Genomic DNA, 21,301 nt, shown 5'->3' with positions numbered 1-21,301 from the left:
TGTTGGCAGTGGTTCTCTCTGGGCGCTGGGATTGTGAGTTTATACATTAGAACTGCCGATTGCAAGTGCCAGAAAATCGGACTCAGATAGCTCTACGGAATCCAGGAACTCTCACTACTGGAAGTCAGAGGGAGTGCTCGTTTTAAGTAAGGATTGATCCAGCTACTTGGAGTCACCAAAGATGTGGTTTCTTGCTGATTCTCTGCTCTCCCTTCTCGAGAGTCCATTTCATCTTCAGTCCACACAGGGGGTGCCCCTTGGCCCCGAGGGATGCCTTGATGTAGTCACAGATTGCAGCAATCCTATTCCCCATTCAGAGGAAGAAAGAAGATCTGTCCCGAAAGCGCTTACTTCAGTCCTGGGTTTTGCTCCTAGTGTCCCAATTAGAGCTTGTGCCCAACTCTGAATCAGCACTATGACCAGGGAGATAGGATTGTCTTCAGCCAATCTGGGCTCATCTCTGGGGCTGAGATTTAGCTCAACATGCCTTGAGCGGCTGAGAGAGTAAATACACCAGTGGAAAATCAGGGTCCCATTAGCAGAAGAGGTGACTGGACTCTGAGGAAGCAACCACGGATGTGCTTGACAGTGAGTGATTACCTGTGCTATGAATTTTACCCAATAAACTTGTGTGCTTTGTACAAGTTTTATTTTTATAACTTTTCCTCACCTCTATCTCCATGCCCTCCCCTCAAAGGAAAGAGTCTACCATTACAAGCCTTACCTTTGCCAAGCACCCTTTTTACATATAAGAATCCAGGAATTTGGAAGAAGCAGGGCAGGGTAGACTGTGTATGTCAAAAGCAGGTCCAGGAGAAGAGAAGGTTGTAAGGGGAAAACATGAGTTTGGTTTGGGCTCTGCAGACTGCGGTACCGATGGGGCACATTTGAAGAGAGCCCCAGCCTGTGGTGTGAAGAGAATGGACAGAAGAAAAGAAAAAGCTACACTAGAAATATGGACTTGTTTGTTAGCTCCATGAAGGTGAGAGTTGAAGCCATGAAATGGACAGCCCCTACTGAGAGTGAGAAGAGGGCAGAAGAGGAAACCTTATGTAATGTCTGTACTTGGGAAGAAGTGGAAGAGGATGAGTAGACTCAGAAAGTTAGCAAAGGTAAAGAGAAAAAGATACCTACCTCACAAGACCAAGGGACAAATAAAATTGTCTTTAAACACCCTTGACTGTGCGTTATTTGAGTTCTTGGCCCAGTTCTTGGTCATTTCGCATTTTTCAATAAGCATGCTTTTCAGCTATTTATCTTGATTTATAGACTTCGTTACCCAACAGAGAGGTCCAAAACTCCGCAGCATAGATGAGGTAAAAAATGAATGTCCTAATCAGACCAAGACATCGATTCTTTTCCCAACTCTACATTCGGTTCAACAAGTGTCACTGACCACACACAGTGAGCCTGCTGCTGTAAGGAGCTAACAATGCAAGAGGGAACAGTGCAGACTTGGTGCCTGTTTTCTTGGAGGCAACACAGTCCATCACTTTCTAAACACTGTTTCCAGGAATACACGCCAAAGTCACAATTCTTCACCCTCATTAAACACTCCCTCCATCCATCAGCCCACTCCTGGCCTATGCTCTCCTAGTCCGTCATTACGGTCCTCTTCTAACACGCGGCTCTTTGTTCTCTCCCTCTGTGGTACTTCCCTGTTCAAGATCCCAGACCTGGGTGAGCCCTTCCATCTGCCTCCTACCTGCACCTGAAGAGCTGAATGTTCTACAAGAAAATCACACAACTGAGCTGGCTGGTTTCACTTGCATGATGTAGACCTCAAATGGACACAGTATTCCCAAAGGACTCTACTTTGATTCTCTAATAGGCTTACTGTTCTTTTCCCCACATCATTTATCTTATACATTCAACCTTCTCACACCCCTTTTCTGCCATTTTCATGATTCATTGAGAAAATTGAAGCCATGGGACATCAATTCCCTCTTCCCTCCACCAACCAGACAAACCTACCTCCATCTGTACTCATTTCTCCTACCACAAGCTGATTCCCTACACCTGAGCCTTGCAGCCTGTCCCCTTACATTATCTCAGAGATTTTGACCCTTTGCTGATCCTTCTAAATTGTTAGTCTCTCCTCTTCTAGATCAGGAGATTAAAGCTGTACTATTACCCATCCTTAAATATGTATATTATATATATGCTTATATACACGTGGAATCAATTAGCACTTTCTGCTTCTCTCCTCCCACTGCACCCAAGTTCTAAATGTTTTGGGCTCTTCACCTTCTCCTGATGCCTTGAAATAACATCTGTATGCTGATGGCTCCCAAATTTGTAGATATAGGTCAGATACTGCCCTGAACTCCAGGCTAAAAAAGTTATCTGCCTTCCTGCGATCTCCATTTAGATGTCTTACATCTCAGGTTTAACATATTAACAAACAACGTTTTAGTCGCCCCCACACACCTCAGAGTCTGTCATCCGTCCCCAGGCTTTCTCATCTGTATCAGTAGTAGTATTGTTCACTGGGTTGTTCAAGTCAGAAACCTAGGAGTCCTCCGTCCTTGCTGCCGTCCTTTCCCCCAGTACCTCCACATCAGACTGGTAGCAAACCCCATCAATTCTGCCTCCAAACACTCACCTGGAATCTATCCACCTCCACCCCCATCTACCATGATCTCAGACGTCATCCTCTGTCTGAACCACACTGGTCTCCCTGCTTCCACTACTGGCCCGTCTCCAATCTGTACTCCCCACAGCTGCAAAATTGGTCGTATTGCCACCCTGTTTAGAATCCTTCAGATGGTTTCCCTCTGCACTTTGGGATATTATTCAAACTCTGTCATGGTGTCTACAAAGGTTCTGCACGATGTGCCGTTGATTATCTTTCCAACCCTCTTTAGGCCCCTGCTTCCCTCACACCACAAAAAAGATTTTTAAGGGGGGAAAGAAAGGAAACCCATCAGTACAATTCACCATGTTAATAAAGAATCAAAACTGTATGTGGGGTCAGAAAATAAGGAAATTGCATTTGATAAATTACAAATTCATCTAATAAGAGTAGAAGGCAACTTCCTCAACCCGATAAAGGGTATCTGTAAAAACCTGCAGTAAATATTATTTTTAAAGGTGAAACATTGAAATTTTTTCCTTTGAGATTAAGAGAGAGAAGGATGCCTACTCCACACTTCTGAGCATTATCCAGCCGGTACAGTCAAGCAAGAAAAGGAAAAGCTACATGGATTGGAAATGAAGATATAAAACTGCCATTATCCGAAAATGATTCAATTGTGAATGTAGGAAATCCAAAAGAATCTAGAGAGAATGTATTGGAATTAATAGATTAATTCCTTAATTAAGTGAAGTTGCTAGAGACAAGATCAACGTATAAAAATCAATTCCCTATCTATACTTATAGGTGGCAAACAGAAAATTTAAAAACTTAGATAAATCTGTATTAAATTTCTATGCTGCCATAACGAATTACCGCAGACATAGTGGCTTAAAACCACTCAGAGGTATGACCTTACAGTCCCGTAGGTCAGTTGTTCTGTAGGGGTCCCACAGGGCTGAGATCAGGAGGTCAGCGGGGCTGCATTCTCCTCTGGAGGTTCCAGGAAAGAATCCGGTTCCTACTCATCTGGCTTGTTAGAAGAATTCAGTTCCCTGTGGTTGCAGAGCTGTTTTCTTGCTAAATAGAAACTGAAGGTCATTCCCCACTTGTAGAGGCTGTCGCATTCTTTGGCTCGTGGCCCCCTTCCTCCATCTCCAAGCCAGCAGAGCGATCGAGTCCTCCTCATGCAGCGCCTCTTTGACCCACTCTTCTGCCTCGGTCTTCGGCTTTAAGAGCTCATGTGATTAAACTGGGCCCACCCAGATGATCCCCCTAGTTTAGAGTTGGCTAATTAACAGCCTTCATTCCATCTGTAAACATTAAGTCCCTTTCGTTATGTCAGGTAACAGTCACAGACTCTGGGAACTAAGGTGTGGACATATTTGGGGGACTGTTATTCTGCCCGCTATGGTCACCATTGATAATAACATCAAAGACTGTCAGATTCCTAGGAATTAATCTAATGAAATAAGTGCAAGTTCTCTATGCAAAAAACTATAAAATATTTGGAAAAAGTTTAGATACAGTTGAATTTCTTTAAGGTAGAATTTTGAAGATTTTCATGCATTGAAACTACCTGGTTTTGGACCAACCATAGAATAAAGGAGAGTCATATTTTCTATGCACATAATTGCTCTGCTATATTAAACTTCAACAGCTTGCATGAGGGAATTCACTTTAAGTGGAGAAATTATATCCTTTTAAAAGCCATATGAGTTCGTATAAACTATCTTGCAATCTTACAAACCCACCACTAAAACCCACAATGTCTTGATTTGGTATTTAAATCATACTTTTAGAATGAAAATTATCATGAAAGTAACATATGACTTCAACAAAAGTATGATTTTATTGTATTAAAGACTATTGATTTGGCAAAATTTTATAACTGTAAAGGTACTACCTTCTTTGCATTTGTACTAGCAAAAGTCTGTAGGATTTAGTATGCTGTACTGTTACAGGCTGGCTATGTTAACTGAAAAAATCAAGTCATTCCTTGAGTTTTTCAGCACTCTACTCTTAAACAGAAGAATTGCTTTCCACGTCTTTTAGCATTTCACATTTGCCTAACTTAAAAAATTGCCATGTGTCCAAACCATGCTTCTGTAGTTACTATAGTGTGATATGTCAGGCTGTTTGAAAATATTTGTTTTTTGAAGTAATTGTGACCACAAAGCATCTTTTTTACACGAAAAGCTGTACCTCATTTGAAATTACTCAAATGATGTCTTGATTTGAGGCATAAATCCCAGGTACTTAATGCTTTTAATGATATGGTGCCGTTGACAGAGGAGGCAGGGAGGGAAAAAGAAAAGGAAAAAAAATTGATATAAACTAATCTTTAAGTGACTTTCACTGCCACTTATATTTGTGGGAAATCCTTATTTTGGATGCCAAAGGGCAGCTACAATCTGGAAAACAATCCAGTGAATATATTTTGTGACGTGTTTCGTGGCAGATAATTATAACCACTGCATTAGCCTGCAAAGGCCACCACAATAGTATATCACAGTCTGGGCGGCTTAAACAACAAAAAGTTATTTTCTCACAATTCTGAAGGCTGGAATTCCGCAGTGAAGGTGCCAGCAGAGTTGGATTCTGGTGAGGCTTCTCTCCTTGTCTTGAAGATGGTGCCTTCTTGCTGTGTCCTCACATGCGTTTTCATCTGTGTGTGTGTGTGTGTGTGTGTGTGTGCACACGCGTACACTCCTGGTGTCTTTTTCTCTTCTTTTAAGGACATCAGTCCTGTTGGATGGGGACCCACCCTTGTGACTTCATTTAATTTTAATTATTTCCTCCAATCCATGTCTCCAAACACAGTCACGTTGGAGATTAGGATTTCAACGGATAAATTTGGTGGGACCGCGGGACACACACTTCAGTCCATAACAACCCTAAGTAATATCTTGATACTCAGTAGTTGCATACAGAGTATTTTGTTAAAGACGTTTTGCCCTTGCTTTTGTTTTACAATGCTTAATATAAGTGATTAAGCTAGTCAGATTTCCTATGAAAGGGACCAGTTATAATACATGTACATAATATAATAGATGTAAATAAATCAGAGATAATATATGAAACTATTTACAAATGAGCGTATTTTCTACTTAAAATATTTACCTTAAGACTTAAGACTTTTTTAAAATAAAAAGTTAAATCTGATAAAGTTTCTCATTTTTTTTGGTAGCAGGAGATGCTTTTTACAAATGAAATAACATTTCAGGTAAACAAAACATTGGTAAATACTGATATTTGATTTTTTTTAAAACTACCTTATATAATTTCTTTAAATAATACTTGTTCTAAAAAGATATAATGCTCTGATAAAATATTTCTAAACAAAACAAATATATGTAACATATCAACAAATTTTAAAAGACAAATAAGGGGCCGGCCCAGTGGTGCAGAGGTTAAGTTCGCATGTTCCGCTTCTCAGCGGCCCAGGGTTCGCCAGTTCAGATCCAGGTGCAGACATGGCACTGCTTGGCAAGCCATGCTGTGGTAGGCGTCCCACATATAAAGTAGAGGAAGATGGGCATGGATGTTACCTCAGGGCCAGTCTTCCTCAGCAAAAAGGAGGATTGGCAGTAGTTAGCCCAGGGTTAATCTTCCTCAAAAAAATAAATAAATAAATAAATAAATGGAGAGATGGATATACTATATTCATGGAGTGGAAGACTCAATTTTAAAGATGTTAATTCTCCCCAAATTGATCTATAGACTCCATGCAATGAAATAAAAATATCAATAGGATCTGTTATGAAATTAATAAACTAATTCCAAAATTTGTATGGAAAAGCAAAAAGATAGCCAATACAATCTTGAAGAAAAACAAGGTGGGAATATTTCTTCATATGCCAAATACGAAGAATTATTAGAGCAACAGTGACAGTGTGGTACTGTGAGGACAGACAGACCTACCAATGACACAGAACGTGCAGACATTTCATCTACAACAACGCCACGTCAGAATTGTAGGCAATGACATTTTCATCACTGTCCCCTCTAGTTTAGATAGTAAATATTTGATGAATAAATGAATGATTGACGGATGCAGAGGTGAACTTACCATGAAGCCGCCACAGCTTAAGCTCCAGGGGCCATCATTTATGAGGGCACTTTCTCAAGTGCTGAGAGAAGCTCTAGTAATGGATTCACAAGCTGAAACGTTTTTATAAACATTTCAAAACTATAATATTTTAACTGCAGTTGATTTAGATTTCTGTTTCTTTCCAATCACACTTCTAGGGCAGGTGGCATTGGAAGGACTGTGGGCATTTTTAGGATCTGTTTTAGGGGAACTTCATAAAGAAATTCTTGTTTTTAACTTGAATTGGAAAAGATGTTTTGGAATGTTCCCATAACACAAGTGAGAATTTGTAAGTTCCTGGTTTAGAGATAGATGAAGAGTGTTATTTCTAGTAGTATTTTTGTGCTTTCTTTGGGTTTTCTATATATGGAATCATGCCATCTGTGTGTAGAGAGAGTTTTACTTCTTCTTTTCCAATATGGATGCCTTTTACTACTTTTCTTGCCTAATTGCTCTGGCTAGAACTTCCAGTAATGTTGAATAGCAGTAGTGAAAAGAGACATCCTTTTCTTGCTCCTCATCTAAGTAAGAAGAAAAGTTTTTAGTCTTTCACCACTGAGTATGTATGTTAGCTGTGGGCTTTTCATGTATGCCCTTTATCATGTTGAGGAAGTTCTCGTCTATTCCTGATTTTCTGAGTGTTTTTTTAATCATGAAAAGAGGTTGAATTTTGTGAAAGAAGATTTTTTTTCCTACATTGATTAGGATGATTTTCTGGTCTTTTTCTTCCATTCTATTAATGTGGCGTATTACATTGGTTGATTTTCATATGTTGAACAACACTTGCATTCCTGGGGTAAATCCTGTTTGGTCATGGTGTATAATCTTTTAAATATGCTGCTGAGTTTGGCATGCTAGTATTTTGTTGAGGATTTTTACATCTATATTCGTAAGGTGTATTGGTCTATAGTCTTATTTTATTGTGATGGCTTTGTCTGGCTTTGATATCAGGATAATGCTAACATCATAGAATGAGTTAAGGTGTGCTCTTTCTTTTATTTTTTGAAGGCTTTGAGAAACATCGGCATTAATTCTTCTTTAAACATCTAGTAGAATTCACCAGTGAAGCCATATTTTGCTAGATTTTTCTTTCTTGGAAAGTTTTTGATTACTGATTCAATCTTTTTAGTTAAAAGAATTGACCCAGAAAACCTGGAACTAATAAGCAGTTATAGCAAGGTTGCAGGATATAGGTTAATATACAAAAGTCAATCACTTTTCTATATACCAGCAATGAACAAGTGAAATTTGAAATTAAAAACACAATAGCTTTTACATTAGCACCCCCAACAGTGAAATATTTGGGAGTAAATCTAACAAAATATGTACAAGATCTATATGAAGAAAACTACAAAACTCTGAAGAAAGGTACCAAAGAAGTAAATAAATGAAGAGATATTCCATGTTCATGGATAGGATGACTCAGCATTGTCAAGATGTCAGTTCTTCCCAACTTGACCTATAGACTCAATGAAATCTCAATCAAAATCCCATCAAGTTATTTTGTGGCTATGGACAAACTGATTCTAAAGTTTATATGGAGAAGCAAAAGACACAGAATAGCCAACTCAATATTGAAGGAAAAGAACAAAGTCAGAGGACTGATACTACCTGAATTCAAGACTTACCATTAAGCTACAGTAGTCAAGACAGTGTGGTATTGGTAAAAGAATAGACTAGTAGATCTGTAGAATTGCTTTTGTTAGTGCTGTTGGGTCGATTCCAGCTCCTAGCGACTGTGTGGACAGCAGAGCAGCACTCTGCCCAGTCCTTTTGCACCATCCTCACATCTTCTGGCGCTATATCAGACAGTGCTCTGCTGTTATTCATAGAGTTTTCATAGCCAGTTTTTTTGGAAGTGGGCGGCCAGGTCCTTCTTCCTAGTCTGTCTGGTCTGGAAGCTCCACTGAAACCTGTCCACCATTAGTGACCCTGCTGGTATTTGAAATACTGGTGGCATAGCTTTTAGCATCACAGCAACACGCAACCACCACAGTATGACAACCAACAGACAGGTGGTATGGTTCCCTGACCAGGAAGTGAACCAGGCTGCCGTGGTGACACTGTTGAATCTTAACCACCAGACCACCAGATGGAACAGAACAGCGAGCCTAGAAATAGACTCCCATAAATGATCTGACCATAGTCAACTGGTCTTTGACAAAGGAGCAAAGGCAATACAATGGGGCAAAGATAGTCTCTTCAGCAAATGGTGCTGGAAAACTGGACATCCACATCCAAAAAACTGAAGCTAGACATAGATCTCACACCCTTCACAAAAATTAACTCAAAATGAATCATAGATCTAAATGTAAAATGCAAAAGTATAAGACTCCTACAAGATAACATACGAGAAAAACTAGATGACCTCGGGTATGGTGATGAGTTTTTAGGTACAACACCAAAGGTATGATTCATGAAAGAAATAATTGAAGAGCTGGACTTCATTAAAATTAAGACCTTCTGCTCTATTAAAGACAATATCAAGAGAATGAGAAGACAAGCCACAGGTTTGGAGAAAATATTTGCAAAAGACACATCTGATAAAGCACTGTTATCCAAAATATACCAAGAACTCTTAAAATTCAACAATAACAAAACAACCCAATGAAGAAATAGGCAAAAGACCTTAACAGATACCTTATCTAGGAGATATAAAGATTGCAAATTACTATATGAAAAAGTACTCCATATCATACATCCTCAAAGGACTGCAAATTAAAACTGTTACACACCTATTAGACTGACCAAAATCCAGAACACTCACAACTCAAATGCTGACGAGGATGTGGAGCAAGAGGAACTCTCATTTATTGCTGGTGGGAATGCAAAATGGTACAGCCACCTTGGAAGACAGTTTGGTGGTTTCTTACAAAACTAAACATACCCTTACCATATGACCCAGGAATTATGTTCCTTGATGTTTATCCAAATGAACTGAAAACTTATATGCACACAAAAACTGCACGTGGATGTTTATATCAGCTTTATTTATAATTGCTTAAACTTGGAAGCAACCAAGATGTCCTTCAGTAGGTGAATGGACAAACTGTGGTACCTCCAGACAATGGAATATTATTCTATGCTAAAAAGAAAGGAGCTATCAAGCCATGAAAAGACATTAAGGAAACTTAAATCCATATTACTGAGTGAAAGAAGCCAATCTGAAAAGGCTGCATACTGTGTGATTCCAATTATATGGCATTCTGGAAGAGGCAAAACTATGGAGACAGTAAAAGGACCAGTGGTTGCCAGGGGTGAAATTGGTGAGGGATGAATAGGCAGACAGAGCACAGAGGATTTTTAGAGCAGTGAAAGTACTCCATATGAAATTATAATGATGGATACATGTCATTATAGATTTGTCCAAACCCATAGATGTACAACACCAAAAGTGAACCCTAGGGGCTGGCCTGGTGGTGCAGTGTTTAAGTGCACACGTTCCGCTTCGGTGGCCCAGGGTTTGCTGGTTCAGATCCCGTGTGCGGACATGGTACCGCTTGGCACGCCATGCTGTGGTAGGCGTCCCCCATATAAAGTAGAGGAAGATGGGCATGGATGTTAGCTCAGGGCCAGTCTTCCTCAGCAAAAAGAGGAGGATTGGCAGCAGCTGTTAGCTCAGGGCTAATCTTCCTCAAAAAAAAAAAGAGTGAACCCTAATGTGACCTGTGGACTCTGGGTGATAACAACATGTCAATGTAGGCTTGTCAGTTGTAACAAACGTCGTTCTCTGGTGGGGGAGTTGATAACGGAGGAGACAATGTATATGTGGGAGCAGGGAGCATACCTTCAATTTGGCTGTGAACCTAAAAATGCTCTCAAAAACTTAAGTCCTTTAAAAAAAATGGTCAAAGGACTCATGCAGACAATTCGCAAGGAAGATATACTAATTCCCAATAAGCACGTGACAAGATGTACTACATAATTAGTTATCAGGGAAATACAAATGAGGTACACTTTTAACTCACCGAGATGACTGAAATTTAAAAGATTCACAATAAGAAGTGTCAACAGTGTTGTGGAGCAAATGGAAGTCTTACACTTTGCTTACGGGAATTTACGATGGTGAAATCACTTTGGAAAACTTATTGTGGGGCTGGCCCCGTGGCCGAGTGGTTAAGTTCGCGCGCTCCGCTGCAGGCGGCCCAGTGTTTCGTCGGTTCGAATCCTGGGCGCGGACATAGCACTGCTCGTCAGACCACGCTGAGGCAGCGTCCCACATGCCACAACTAGAGGAACCCACAACGAAGAATACACAACTATGTACCGGGGGGCTTTGGGGAGAAAAAGGAAAAAATAAAATCTTTAAAAAAAAAAAAAACTTATTGTAAGTTGTCAGAGCATTAAGGACACACCTATCCTGTGATCCAGCAATTCCACTCCTGGATATTTATCCAAGTTAAATGAAAACATATGTCCATTAAAAGACTTTTACAGTAACGTTCATAACAGCTTTATTCATAATAGCAGAAAACTTGAAACCACGCAATATGCATCATTAGATGACTGAAAAAAACAAATTGTGGCATATTCATCAAATGATATTCTACTCCACACTAAAAATGAATTGCCGATACATGCAACAGCTTCTATGATCCTCACATACTGCATGTTGAACAAAAGACAGACAAAAGACTACCTAATGTATCATTCCATTGATAAGAGTTCTAGAATAGTCTAATCTATGGTGATAGATATGGTGATAGAAATCAGAGCAGCAGTTCCACTGGGTGAGTGTTGGGAAGTGTAGCCCAGGGGCACTTTCTGGGGTGGAGAAAATGTTTTATATCTTGATTGGAGATGTGTATACAAAATTATGGAGTTGTTAAAACTCCTCAAACTATATACTTAAAATCTGTGCATTTTGTTGTATATAAATTTCCTAAAGTTGGCAAAAATTAATGGAATATGAGGCAAAAGAGAAGATGAGTGATGATGAAATCAATAGAAATTATCATAACAAAAAATTCAGTAATTCATTAAGAAAAGATCCATTTCAAATATAAGTAATGAGTAATAGGCTCTTGGATTGTTGATAATCCAAATAATAACGAGGAATGAGTCACATGATCAAACGGGATAAAGGATGGAAATTTTGACATAAAGTATTGACATAGAAAACACAGTATGTGTCTAAAAATGACAACATCTATGACAACTTGGTAATAAAGTGTCATCACTCCTAAGCATTTAGGTTCAATCACTACACCAGAAACTTTTTGTGCTTGAAATCTTATAGCTCATATGTGAAAAAAAGCTTGATAGAAATTTTCCTTGACAGTCCTAAAAGTTTACATGACATTATCAAACAAAATCATTAATTTGAAAAAAAACTTTATAAAATCTTAATAAAATGTCATCAGCTTTACCCCCATACACTGCTGGTGGGAATGCAAACTGGTGCAGCCACTATGGAAAACAGTATGGAGATTTCTCAAAAAATTAAAAATAGAAACACCATATGACCCAGCCATCCCACGACTGGGTATCTATCCAAAGAACTTGAAATCAGCCATTCCAAAATTCCCACACACCCCTATGTTCGTCGCAGCATTATTTACAATAGCCAAGACGTGGAAGCAACCTAGTGCCCATCAACTGATGATTGGATAAAGAAGATGTGGTACATATACAATGGAACACTACTCAGCCATAAAAAAGGATAAAATCGTCCCATTCACAACAACATGGATGGACCTTGAGGGTATTATGTTAAGTGAAATAAGCCAGATAGAGAAAGACAATCTCTGTATGACTCCACTCGTAGGTGGAGTTAAACATGTGGACAAAGAGAACAGATTAGTGGTTACCAGGGGAACGGGGGTGTGGGGGGTGGGCACAAAGGGTGAAGCAGTGCACCTACAACACGACTGACAATAATGTACAACTGAAATTTCACGAGGCTGTAAACTATCATGATCTCAACAAAAAGTTTTTAAAAAATTTTTCATCAGCTTTGCTAGAGAAAAGGCTGAACTATCTTTGTGTTCTCTGTGTAGGAAATGATCTTCAACCTCATTGTGGAGGTAAAGTGTATGAAGTCAATATATGTAACTTTTATAGAGTCGTGTTTGCAGCTTAAATATTTCTATTTTCTGGATTTTAAAAATATTTGTGGGGTTTCCCCATTTTGAAAACTTGTAATTTGTGCTATTTACTCCAAATACATATTCGTTGTATTCCTAATTTTGTAATCATAAATTTTATTGCAGTGTTTTTGAGAACACCCTGTTACCGAACCTGAAGTGAGTTTGCTCACCCATTGCGCGGCAAGCCAATCTCTGACGCCGGGTTTGGTGGAAGAAAGTAGAAATTTTATTTTTGCACAGCGCTGAGCAAGAAGAGAGGGCAGCTAACGCTCAAATCCCAAACTCCCCGAAAAGCTAAAAGGAAGGGTTTTTATTTGGGGTTTTAGGTGGGGGAGGGGGAGCATATGGCCTTGCTGGTCGGACCTTTCCCACCAGCCTGTCTTTGGCCTTGAGACACTTGTAGAGAGGAGGGAGCTCATGACCTTGCTGGTCAGCAGCTTTCCCACCAGCCCGTATCTCTTTGCGGGAGGAGATAGTCCAGGTGCTTGTCCTTGGCGGGGTCTGTCTCCGTGGAGGATAGTGGATTCTGGAGCCAGGAAGCCAGAGAGTAAGCAGGGACTGAGTGTTTTGGTTTTAACCCCATATACGCTTGGTTTAATGTGGGGAAACTGATGTCAGGGTCAGTATCAACCCCTCAAATTGTGTGAGCTCTGGCTCTACAACTGAGCATTCCCAGTATCAGTCTCACGACGTAATGTTGAGTGTAAAAAGCAATTTATGGAAAAATGCATTCACTATAATTTCATAAGTATAAAGTTTAAAAGCATGCAAAACTTAATCTATTGTATACAGATTTAAAAACAAATTAACAGAAAGGCCCACAGAAGGCTCAGAGGCAGGATGAAATTCAGATTTTAGTGGCCCCTAAACTTTTTGCATTCACGGGTACTTTCTTCCTTAAAAGTATCAAAAGTTATATTTTATGACTGTGTTGGTATAAATATATTAACGTTAAATATTAAAAGATTTTCTCCAACCTAAATTTTCACTTTTTTTCTCATTCTGTAAGAAATTAAAATATTTTTGTGCGTCCCTAGCGCAAGCTATGATGTCTAATTAAAGTAATATTCTGTTTCTTACCCTGTGGTGACTAACTTGGCATTTGATAGCTATCCTTTGATATCTACTTTAACCAAAATGTATGTAATAAATTCTGCAAGGATCTACGCAAAAAAGGTTACCTGAGGGAAACAAATTCAGGTGATTTTTACCATCTTGTTTACCGCTTTTTAAAAACAATTTTTTCCCAACAGCCATCCAGATCCTTATTTTTAAAAAGTTACTACATAGAAATATTGTTTTATAAAAGCTACACACACACACAACTTATAACGCAGTACAGTTTGAAATAGTTCTGTAATTTTCCGATTTAAACGCTTGAGTACGCCCGAAATAACTCCACGGGGTAGAGAAAACTCTAGAAATCAAGAGCATAACGGCTGTCGCCTCGCGCGCCGTCTGTAACGCCTTGGGCCGTTACATTCGGCTAACGGACGTGGGGGCAGCGAGAAGCCACGCCCCTTTGCTGGAACGTTCCCTCGCCGTCCAGTCCCGTTCCCCTCGGCTCGCCCCCTCATTCTTCGCTTAGGGTTCTTCGCGCTAAGACCGCCGCCGCCCACCCTGCCTGAATCGGGCCCACCTCGGCCTCGTCTTTCCTTCGCAGTATTGATCAGTATTAGTAATTATTTGTTTTTCTGTCTCCTCTATTGGAGTATAAGCTAGTGGTGATTCCTTACCATCCTAGGCAGCAATAGGGTTTAAAAAAAATGGGTAGACTTTCCAGTGGGTTTTACTGTTATTTTCCGTATCGTTTGTTTTCTTTAAAATACTTAATGTAGCCCTTGTCTGTAATACAAAGTATGTATGTTTCCTCAAGTTACGTGTTGATTACCTATTACATTTTAGGTCTTTAAAGGAAATCGAAAGAGCGATTCCTTCGTAATCCGTAATACCCTGATGAGACACCTGAAGCGTTGACGGCGGAGGAAAGAGAACGGAACGGAAAAAGCCGGAGGGTAGGCGCCTAAGGCTCCCCGGGCTGGGCGCGTGGGCCACGGGCCCCACCCGCAGGAAGTCCTGGGCGTGGCCTCGTTGACGGCTTGGCGGTAAACTTTGCCCCAACCCGCATGGACGCTCCTGATTGGCCGGGCCAGGCCAGGCATCCCGGAAGTGACGCCAGGCGCGGGTCTCGGCCTCCTGGCGGAGCCCGGGTGCGTCTGTTCACGCGCCCCGCCCCTCGGCGCACCGAAACAAGAAATCAGCGCTGGGGCGGGGCCTGCGGACGGCCGACGCCGCGCAGGGGGCGGGGCCTGGGCTCGCGGCGCCCGCGGGTTGGGTGGCCGGGTGTGGGCTTGCCCTTCCGCCGTCGGCCGACTGGGGAGCGGCGGCATGGAAGTGGGGTAGCGGCCGCCGCGAGGCCGAGCGGGGTGAGAAGAGCGGCGGGCTGGAGGCCGCGGGCCCGGCGGGGGTGAGCGCGCGCGCGGCGGGTCGCGCGGGGCCGCGTCGAGTAACCGTCGGGGCGCGGGAGGCCGGCGCGTGGGGGAGGGGCGGCGCGGGCTCGGCCGCTGCGGCTGGAGCGTCGCGGCGTCCGGCGGGCGGCGCTCGGCGCCTGCTGCGCCCCGGGGCCCGCGGCTGGGCCCCTGCCCCTCCCTCTCCCTCTCCCTCTCCCTTCCTGTCGTCTCCGCTGCGGTCTCGCGTGAGCTGTTTTCGGTCTGGCGCTGCGCAGTTTCCTTGCGGGTGAGAGGGGCGTCTCGCTGTAGCAAGCCCGGGTCGGCCCGACGCGCCCTCCTTCCTGCCGCCCGTGCCCTCCGTCTCAGAGGGCGCTTGTCCCCAGAGGGCCTTTGTCCCCCTCGCCGCCTTCCAGGGGCGACGACGGGCCCGCCGCGCGGCCCAGCGGGACCCGGGCGCGGGGCTGGTGGGGAGAGGAGTTGGTCACCGGCCGTCGTGGGGCTGGACTTGCTGCGTTTGCTCGTGTGGGGGCTTTGACACGAAGTGCCTCGCTGCCCCCCGAGTGGGGACAGTCTCCTGTGGACAGAGTGCTCCCGTGGAGTCTGAGTCGCGGTCGCCCGTTTCTTCGTTTCTTCCGTGTCCACAGGCAAGTTGTCTGGAGGGTGGGCTTTCTCATCGGAGGGTGGCGTCTGGCTCTGCTGTCGGAGGATCGATGTGAAACTCGGATGAGAGAGTGTCAACGCCGCTTCATCGCTTGCTTTTTTTTTTTTTTTTTTGTCATTTCAGAAATGTTCTTTTGGGGCCACAGTTTGGGTATATCTGAATGCAAATCCTCACACGTTTACCAGTAAGACCAAGAATCTCGACTGAGAAGATCTCCTCTTGTAGGTTGTTAGCCCAGGTAATAATTTTTTAGTTAAACGTTTAAGACCTTTTTTCAGTCACTTAATATGTGCCAAGCACGAGAGTGAAAGATAGACAGATCCTCGTACACAGATCCTGGCCCGCACAGACTTGGAGTCGCTGAGGCTGGAGCGGGTGGGTGGGGTGGGTAGGGTGGGTTGGGGGTAAGCACGGGGCTCAGCCCCGCCCGCGCTGCAGTGGTGGAAACGTGCAACTCCTGGAAGGATAGGGTCGTCAGAGACGGACGGGAGAGGATGGGGCGGACCAGCCCCCAGAACTGCCCCCCACGGGAGTCCTCAGATCTGGCTCTTCTCAGAATCACTGGTGGGATTCTTTTTAAAATTTGCAGCTGAGGGGCCAGCCTGGTGGCCGAGTGGTTAAGTTCACAGGTTGAGCTCAGGGACGCTTGTCAAACCACACTGTGGCCTCACCCCACCTGCAAAACAGAGGAGGATTGGCACAGATGTTAGCTCAGGGCCAATCTTCCTCACACACACAAAAATTGCAACTAAATTTTATAAACAGTATCGCGTTATTTGCTTTTTTGTTTAAGTTCCTTTGGTGAGTCTGATGTGCATTCAGGGTTAAGAACCAGGTTAAGAACTAAGGTATGAAGGGTGGGTGTTCAAGACTGGTGGAGGAGCTTCCATAAAGGCAGGGAGTGCCGAACACCATGACGCGTTTTAGGAAGAACAAGTGAGGGGGAATGGCAAGAGATGATGCTGAAGCCAGGTAATGGAGGACCTTGTCTGGTGAGCTCAGAAATTTCAGTTTTCTCCCCAAACTGTGTTGGAGTCATTTGTGCTTTCAAAGTCTAGTTTTTGCTTTGGCTTTTGGCCATTTTGGAGGAAGAATTGATGGTGGAGCAAACAAGGCAGAGAGATCATTTAGGCTTCTGTAATCCAGATGAATAATGGAAATGTATTAAGCTGAAGCAGTGGCAGCCTCACTGAGAATCAAGTACAGGTGATGCAATTAAGGAGGTGGACTCTGTGGAACTCAGAGATGGGGCTAAGGGAGAAGGAGAGTACGGGATAGTGCCCATGTAACTGGTTTTCAAACCAGTGGGGGATGGAAATGCCGTGAAGACAGAGAACACAGGATGAATAACAGATTGAAGGGAAGCACTTTGTTCTGTTCTGGTCCTGTTTGCTTTGAGGTGCCTGTCTGCTGAGTTGGATTCACTCTGTGCAGTTGGATATTGAGTGTATCTTTGTGGAATTATAGACTAGACTATCATTTATTGAGTAGCCAAAAGAGGATGTTGAATGAAGAAGTTGGGTTCTGAGGACGAGCCTTTGGACACTTTGATATTTAGAGGAGGGAAAAAGGAAGAGGTGATTATGAAGGAGATTGGGTAGAGGAAGTGAAAGGAGAATGGTGTGTTGTCTTAGCCAAGGAGTGCATGGTCAGCATTTTCATATGCTTTAGAGAAGTCACCTCAAGAACCTGTCGGATTTGGTAATGCAGATATTATTAGGGACTTTTAGGAAGACTTTCACTGAAATGTAAGGATAGAAGCCAGAGTGCCAAGGAGCTGAAGAAGTGCATCTAGGTTACTTTTTCAAGAAGTTTAACTGGGAAGGATAGAAGAAAGTGATTGTTATTTGAAGTTTCTGGCCAGCTAATATTGAGAAATGATCTCCCCAGGGTAGGTCTGTGGAAAGTTACAACTCTACCTGGGGAAGCATCCTGTATTATTGACAGACCAGCTCTCTTTGATGCTCAGGGAGCAGCTCTTATTTCTGTCTTACAGCTTGAGCCTTCCCTGGACACCCCCATCTGTGGTTCAGTAATGGTTCCAAGCAGTTAAAAATCGAATGAGATGAACAAAACTGACCTCCAGAAGAGCTCAGTTGTGTAAAAACTTACAGGATTCCCAGTCATCTAGCAGTAGTTTTCCCTTAAAAGAAACATTATGATATACCCTGTTCAGATTTCTTGGGCTTAGCTATCAGGCCAATGATGATTTTAGATTTGGGGACATAAGCACACACCTTATGGCCTTTTGAGAGGAATCATGGAGGAATCATCTTATGTTTCTGTTGTTAATGTGCTCTATGCGACTGTTCTCTCTGTGTTCTGGATTCCATGGCGCTTACCTGTTACGTGGTAGTAACTCCCAGCTACTTTGAGAAAATTTAGTCCTGCTTTCTGAAGTGTGAAAGTAGGCTAGCTCTCTGAGGGAGGGGAATAAAAAGCAGACTCTAATTTTCTTAGTAGAAGGTTTCTTGTGCTAACTGCTTCATTAAAATTATTTTTAAGTATGGAACATTTTATTTATACTTAAATCCCTTAACTTTTTCGGAGTTTGAATTTACTTCAGTCTGTTAGCTGCCAAAATCATGCTTAAACCAGTCGATGTTTGAGTAGTCTCTAGCAAGTTTCATTTTCTATTCTCAGATCTTCTCCGTTTCCTCCCCACAGTCAATTAGATCACCGGAAAAAACAGATTCTGCAGACTTTTCACTTCCGAGCATCATGGTTTTCGCCTTTCAAGCATAAGAAATTCTTCTTTGAATAAAGTAATTTCACGTTCTGCAGAAACATATCCATTATGTTGCTTAGCATTCCCTAGTTTACAGCACCTTGTACAAGGCAGGCATTGATAAAATGTAATAGAATTAGAATTAGTGATAGGAAAGGGCAGTGCTCTCCAGTTGAACTAACATACTTTTTTTCTTTTTTTGAAATGGGGACTGCGTAATTCATCATGTGATCTTTTTGCTCTGCTTTTCAGGAAGCTCCTACTTGAAATTAACTTTCTTCTTAGTAAGTTTCGATTTTCCTCTCTTTTGTAATCTTTTGAAATGTCCTTTTCTGAATGTACTTTAATGTTGGAAGCTGCCCTTAATTCTTCTTAGATGCATGAAGAAAGTGTACAATTAATGTTTAATAAATTTAAAAATTCAATTCACAGGACAGATTCATGTATTATACTTATGCCTTTATATATAATTCTTCAATGGTGGATGTCAGAAGAAAATAAGGAATTTTTAAAAAATCATTTTATTTTACGAACTGGCATTGTACCACGAAAACCTTAACAGTAAAATATAATTTCTGTCAAAATGTCGTCAATTTCCCATTAGCGGACATTCTGCGCTCTGAATTTTAGGGTGATATGTATTCAAAAACCACACTCAAGTTTCTTTACCCAGAAATTCAATGATTTGGGTTATATTTCTTAACCTTGTATTGTCCCTTCTGCCTCCCTGAAGGAAACTTTTTAGACATTTCTTCCTATGAACTTCCATGAATTTTAATAGCACCAGTATATTGTATATCTCTTTATGTACTATGTGTATATCTGTGCTTTATACATAAAAAGAGTAGGCCTTTTTTGTGTCTTGCTAACCAGTTTTCATATGAAGGATGACGTCACCCTTGATGAAAATGTATGGGTTAGGTCCATCTAGTTTATGAAATGAACTTGGTAGAGTTTACAGTTGGGTTTGTAACTTTTCACCCCAGGAGACCGATATTTTACATTCATTGGATAGTTAATTTAAAGTCAAGTTTCTCAAGATCAGGTTTGGATAATTTCCTGGTCTGATTCCCGATAAACCCTAATTTTCATGTGAGAGAAGACTTGCTTTGATTCCCCTTGGGTGAGGTTTTCTTCCTTCTTGTTGCAGACTGGCTGATAGCTGTTTAGGTTATACTCTGAGTTTGTCTCATGTTTTTCTCAGCAACAGGCTGGGGTTATGGGCTTTGGAGAAGCATGCTACAGAGTTGAAGTACCTTCCTCTTCACATTACGTCAGGGGTTATCAACATGAGTTATCACTGGTGATGTTAACCTTGTTCACTTGGTTGAGGTTGTGTTCACCAGACGTCTCCTCTGTAAAGTTGCGGTTTTCCCCTTTCCATGCCCTCTTCTTTGGAGGTGATTTACCGAGTCCAGCCCACACTCAAGATGGGGTAGGATTGTCTCCACCCCCTGAAACAGGGAGTAACTGTCCCTATATATTATTTGGAATCCTTCTATAAGAAATATTAACCCTTTCTTCCACATTTGTTTATTCATTCAGTTGTTTATATAGTATGGATTCATGTATACTTTATGTTGTGGGTTATAATCCAATATTACTTACTTATTTTGTCCAAATTATTTCAGCTTTGGCCATTGGGAGCTCTCTTCAGGTTGGCTCCTGTGTCTCTTGGACATGCCTCATCCTTTTATTTCAGTGCAAACATTTGTCTTTTGTTTAGCCACACTACACTGTTTACCGCCAATGAGCTTTCTGTTTGCTTTTATATGCATTTAGTTAGGATTAAAAATACAGCATCTTAGGTCATTTTAATTACACCTTATTAGAGTTGGAGATCTCTTTGGATTTTCCCCTCCGTCTTGTTGGGTAATCCTTTCAGTTTCATGCTATTGGCAGTTCTCATAAACCTGCCTCATATAACTTCATTCAAACCTTTGACATGTTTGGTCCTTGGGATCTCCTCGTTTCCTGGTGCTCTCTTGCTACTTTGCTCTCTTCGAGGCTGCTGAGATTTGAAAAATTATTTCATCTTAATCCTTTTGATTGAGTTTGGATGGTGGAGGCTCTGGTGCTATTATAAAAACAAAAGCTCTGACAATCAAAAACTGTAGGTATCGGGGCCGGCTCTGTGGCCGAGTGGTTAAGTTCGTGCGCTCCTCTGCAGGCGGCCCAGTGTTTCATTGATTCGAATCCTGGGCGCGGAAATGGCACTGCTCATCAAACCACGCTGAGGCAGCATCCCACATGCCACAACTAGAAGGACCCACAACGAAGAATATACAACTATGTACTGGGGGGCTTTGGGGAGAAAAAGGAAAAAAATAAAAATAAATAAAAAATAAAAAAACTGTAGGTATCAAACTTAGTGGCAGTAGGTTGTCAACATTTGTAGCTATTATAGTTTATGGTGCATTGACGAGCAGTGAGTTATGGGCAGCAATTCATACACAAATGCAAATTCATGTACGTTTACCCTCTAAACAAGAAAATCCTCTATGTGACTTTTTGTTACTGGTATGGATTCATATTTATGGACTTTTGTGTTTCCAGGGATTTGTAAACATGGCTTTCTGGAATGTGAGAGGTTTCTTGAGCTTTTGACTCAACTCTAATACATCGCTAGAACACTTCAAAATTTGTACTTTGAAAATATTGATAATCCTGTCTCTCTATATTTTCCATCGGTACTGCATAGTACT

General features: G+C 41.8%; 1 protein-coding gene across 24 annotated transcripts in view; it reads left to right on the top strand.

Moving 5' to 3' along the window:
• Positions 1–14,183: 14,183 nt before the first annotated feature.
• SETX (senataxin) overlaps positions 14,184–21,301 on the top strand; it is a 79,214-nt gene continuing 72,096 nt past the window's right edge. For 3 of the 24 annotated variants that reach the window (XM_070595399.1, XM_070595387.1, XM_070595380.1), the window contains exons 1-2: positions 15,291–15,851; positions 15,992–16,106. Coding sequence is in view for 7 of the 24 variants with exons in the window: in XM_070595380.1 (XP_070451481.1) it covers positions 16,029–16,106 (78 nt within the window). In the remaining 17 variants the exon portion in view is untranslated. Of the gene's footprint in view, positions 14,436–14,662; positions 14,773–15,027; positions 15,225–15,290; positions 15,852–15,991; positions 16,107–18,848; positions 18,881–21,301 lie in introns of those variants that run through there. The other 21 variants (XM_070595402.1, XM_070595390.1, XM_070595398.1 and 18 more) reach the window with 16 other exon arrangements.

Source organism: Equus przewalskii, chromosome 26 (genome assembly GCF_037783145.1).
Source record: "Equus przewalskii isolate Varuska chromosome 26, EquPr2, whole genome shotgun sequence".
Lineage (NCBI taxonomy): Eukaryota > Metazoa > Chordata > Mammalia > Perissodactyla > Equidae > Equus > Equus przewalskii.
Note: the sequence above shows the minus strand (reverse complement) of the source record. Positions and strands in the feature narration are given on the sequence as shown.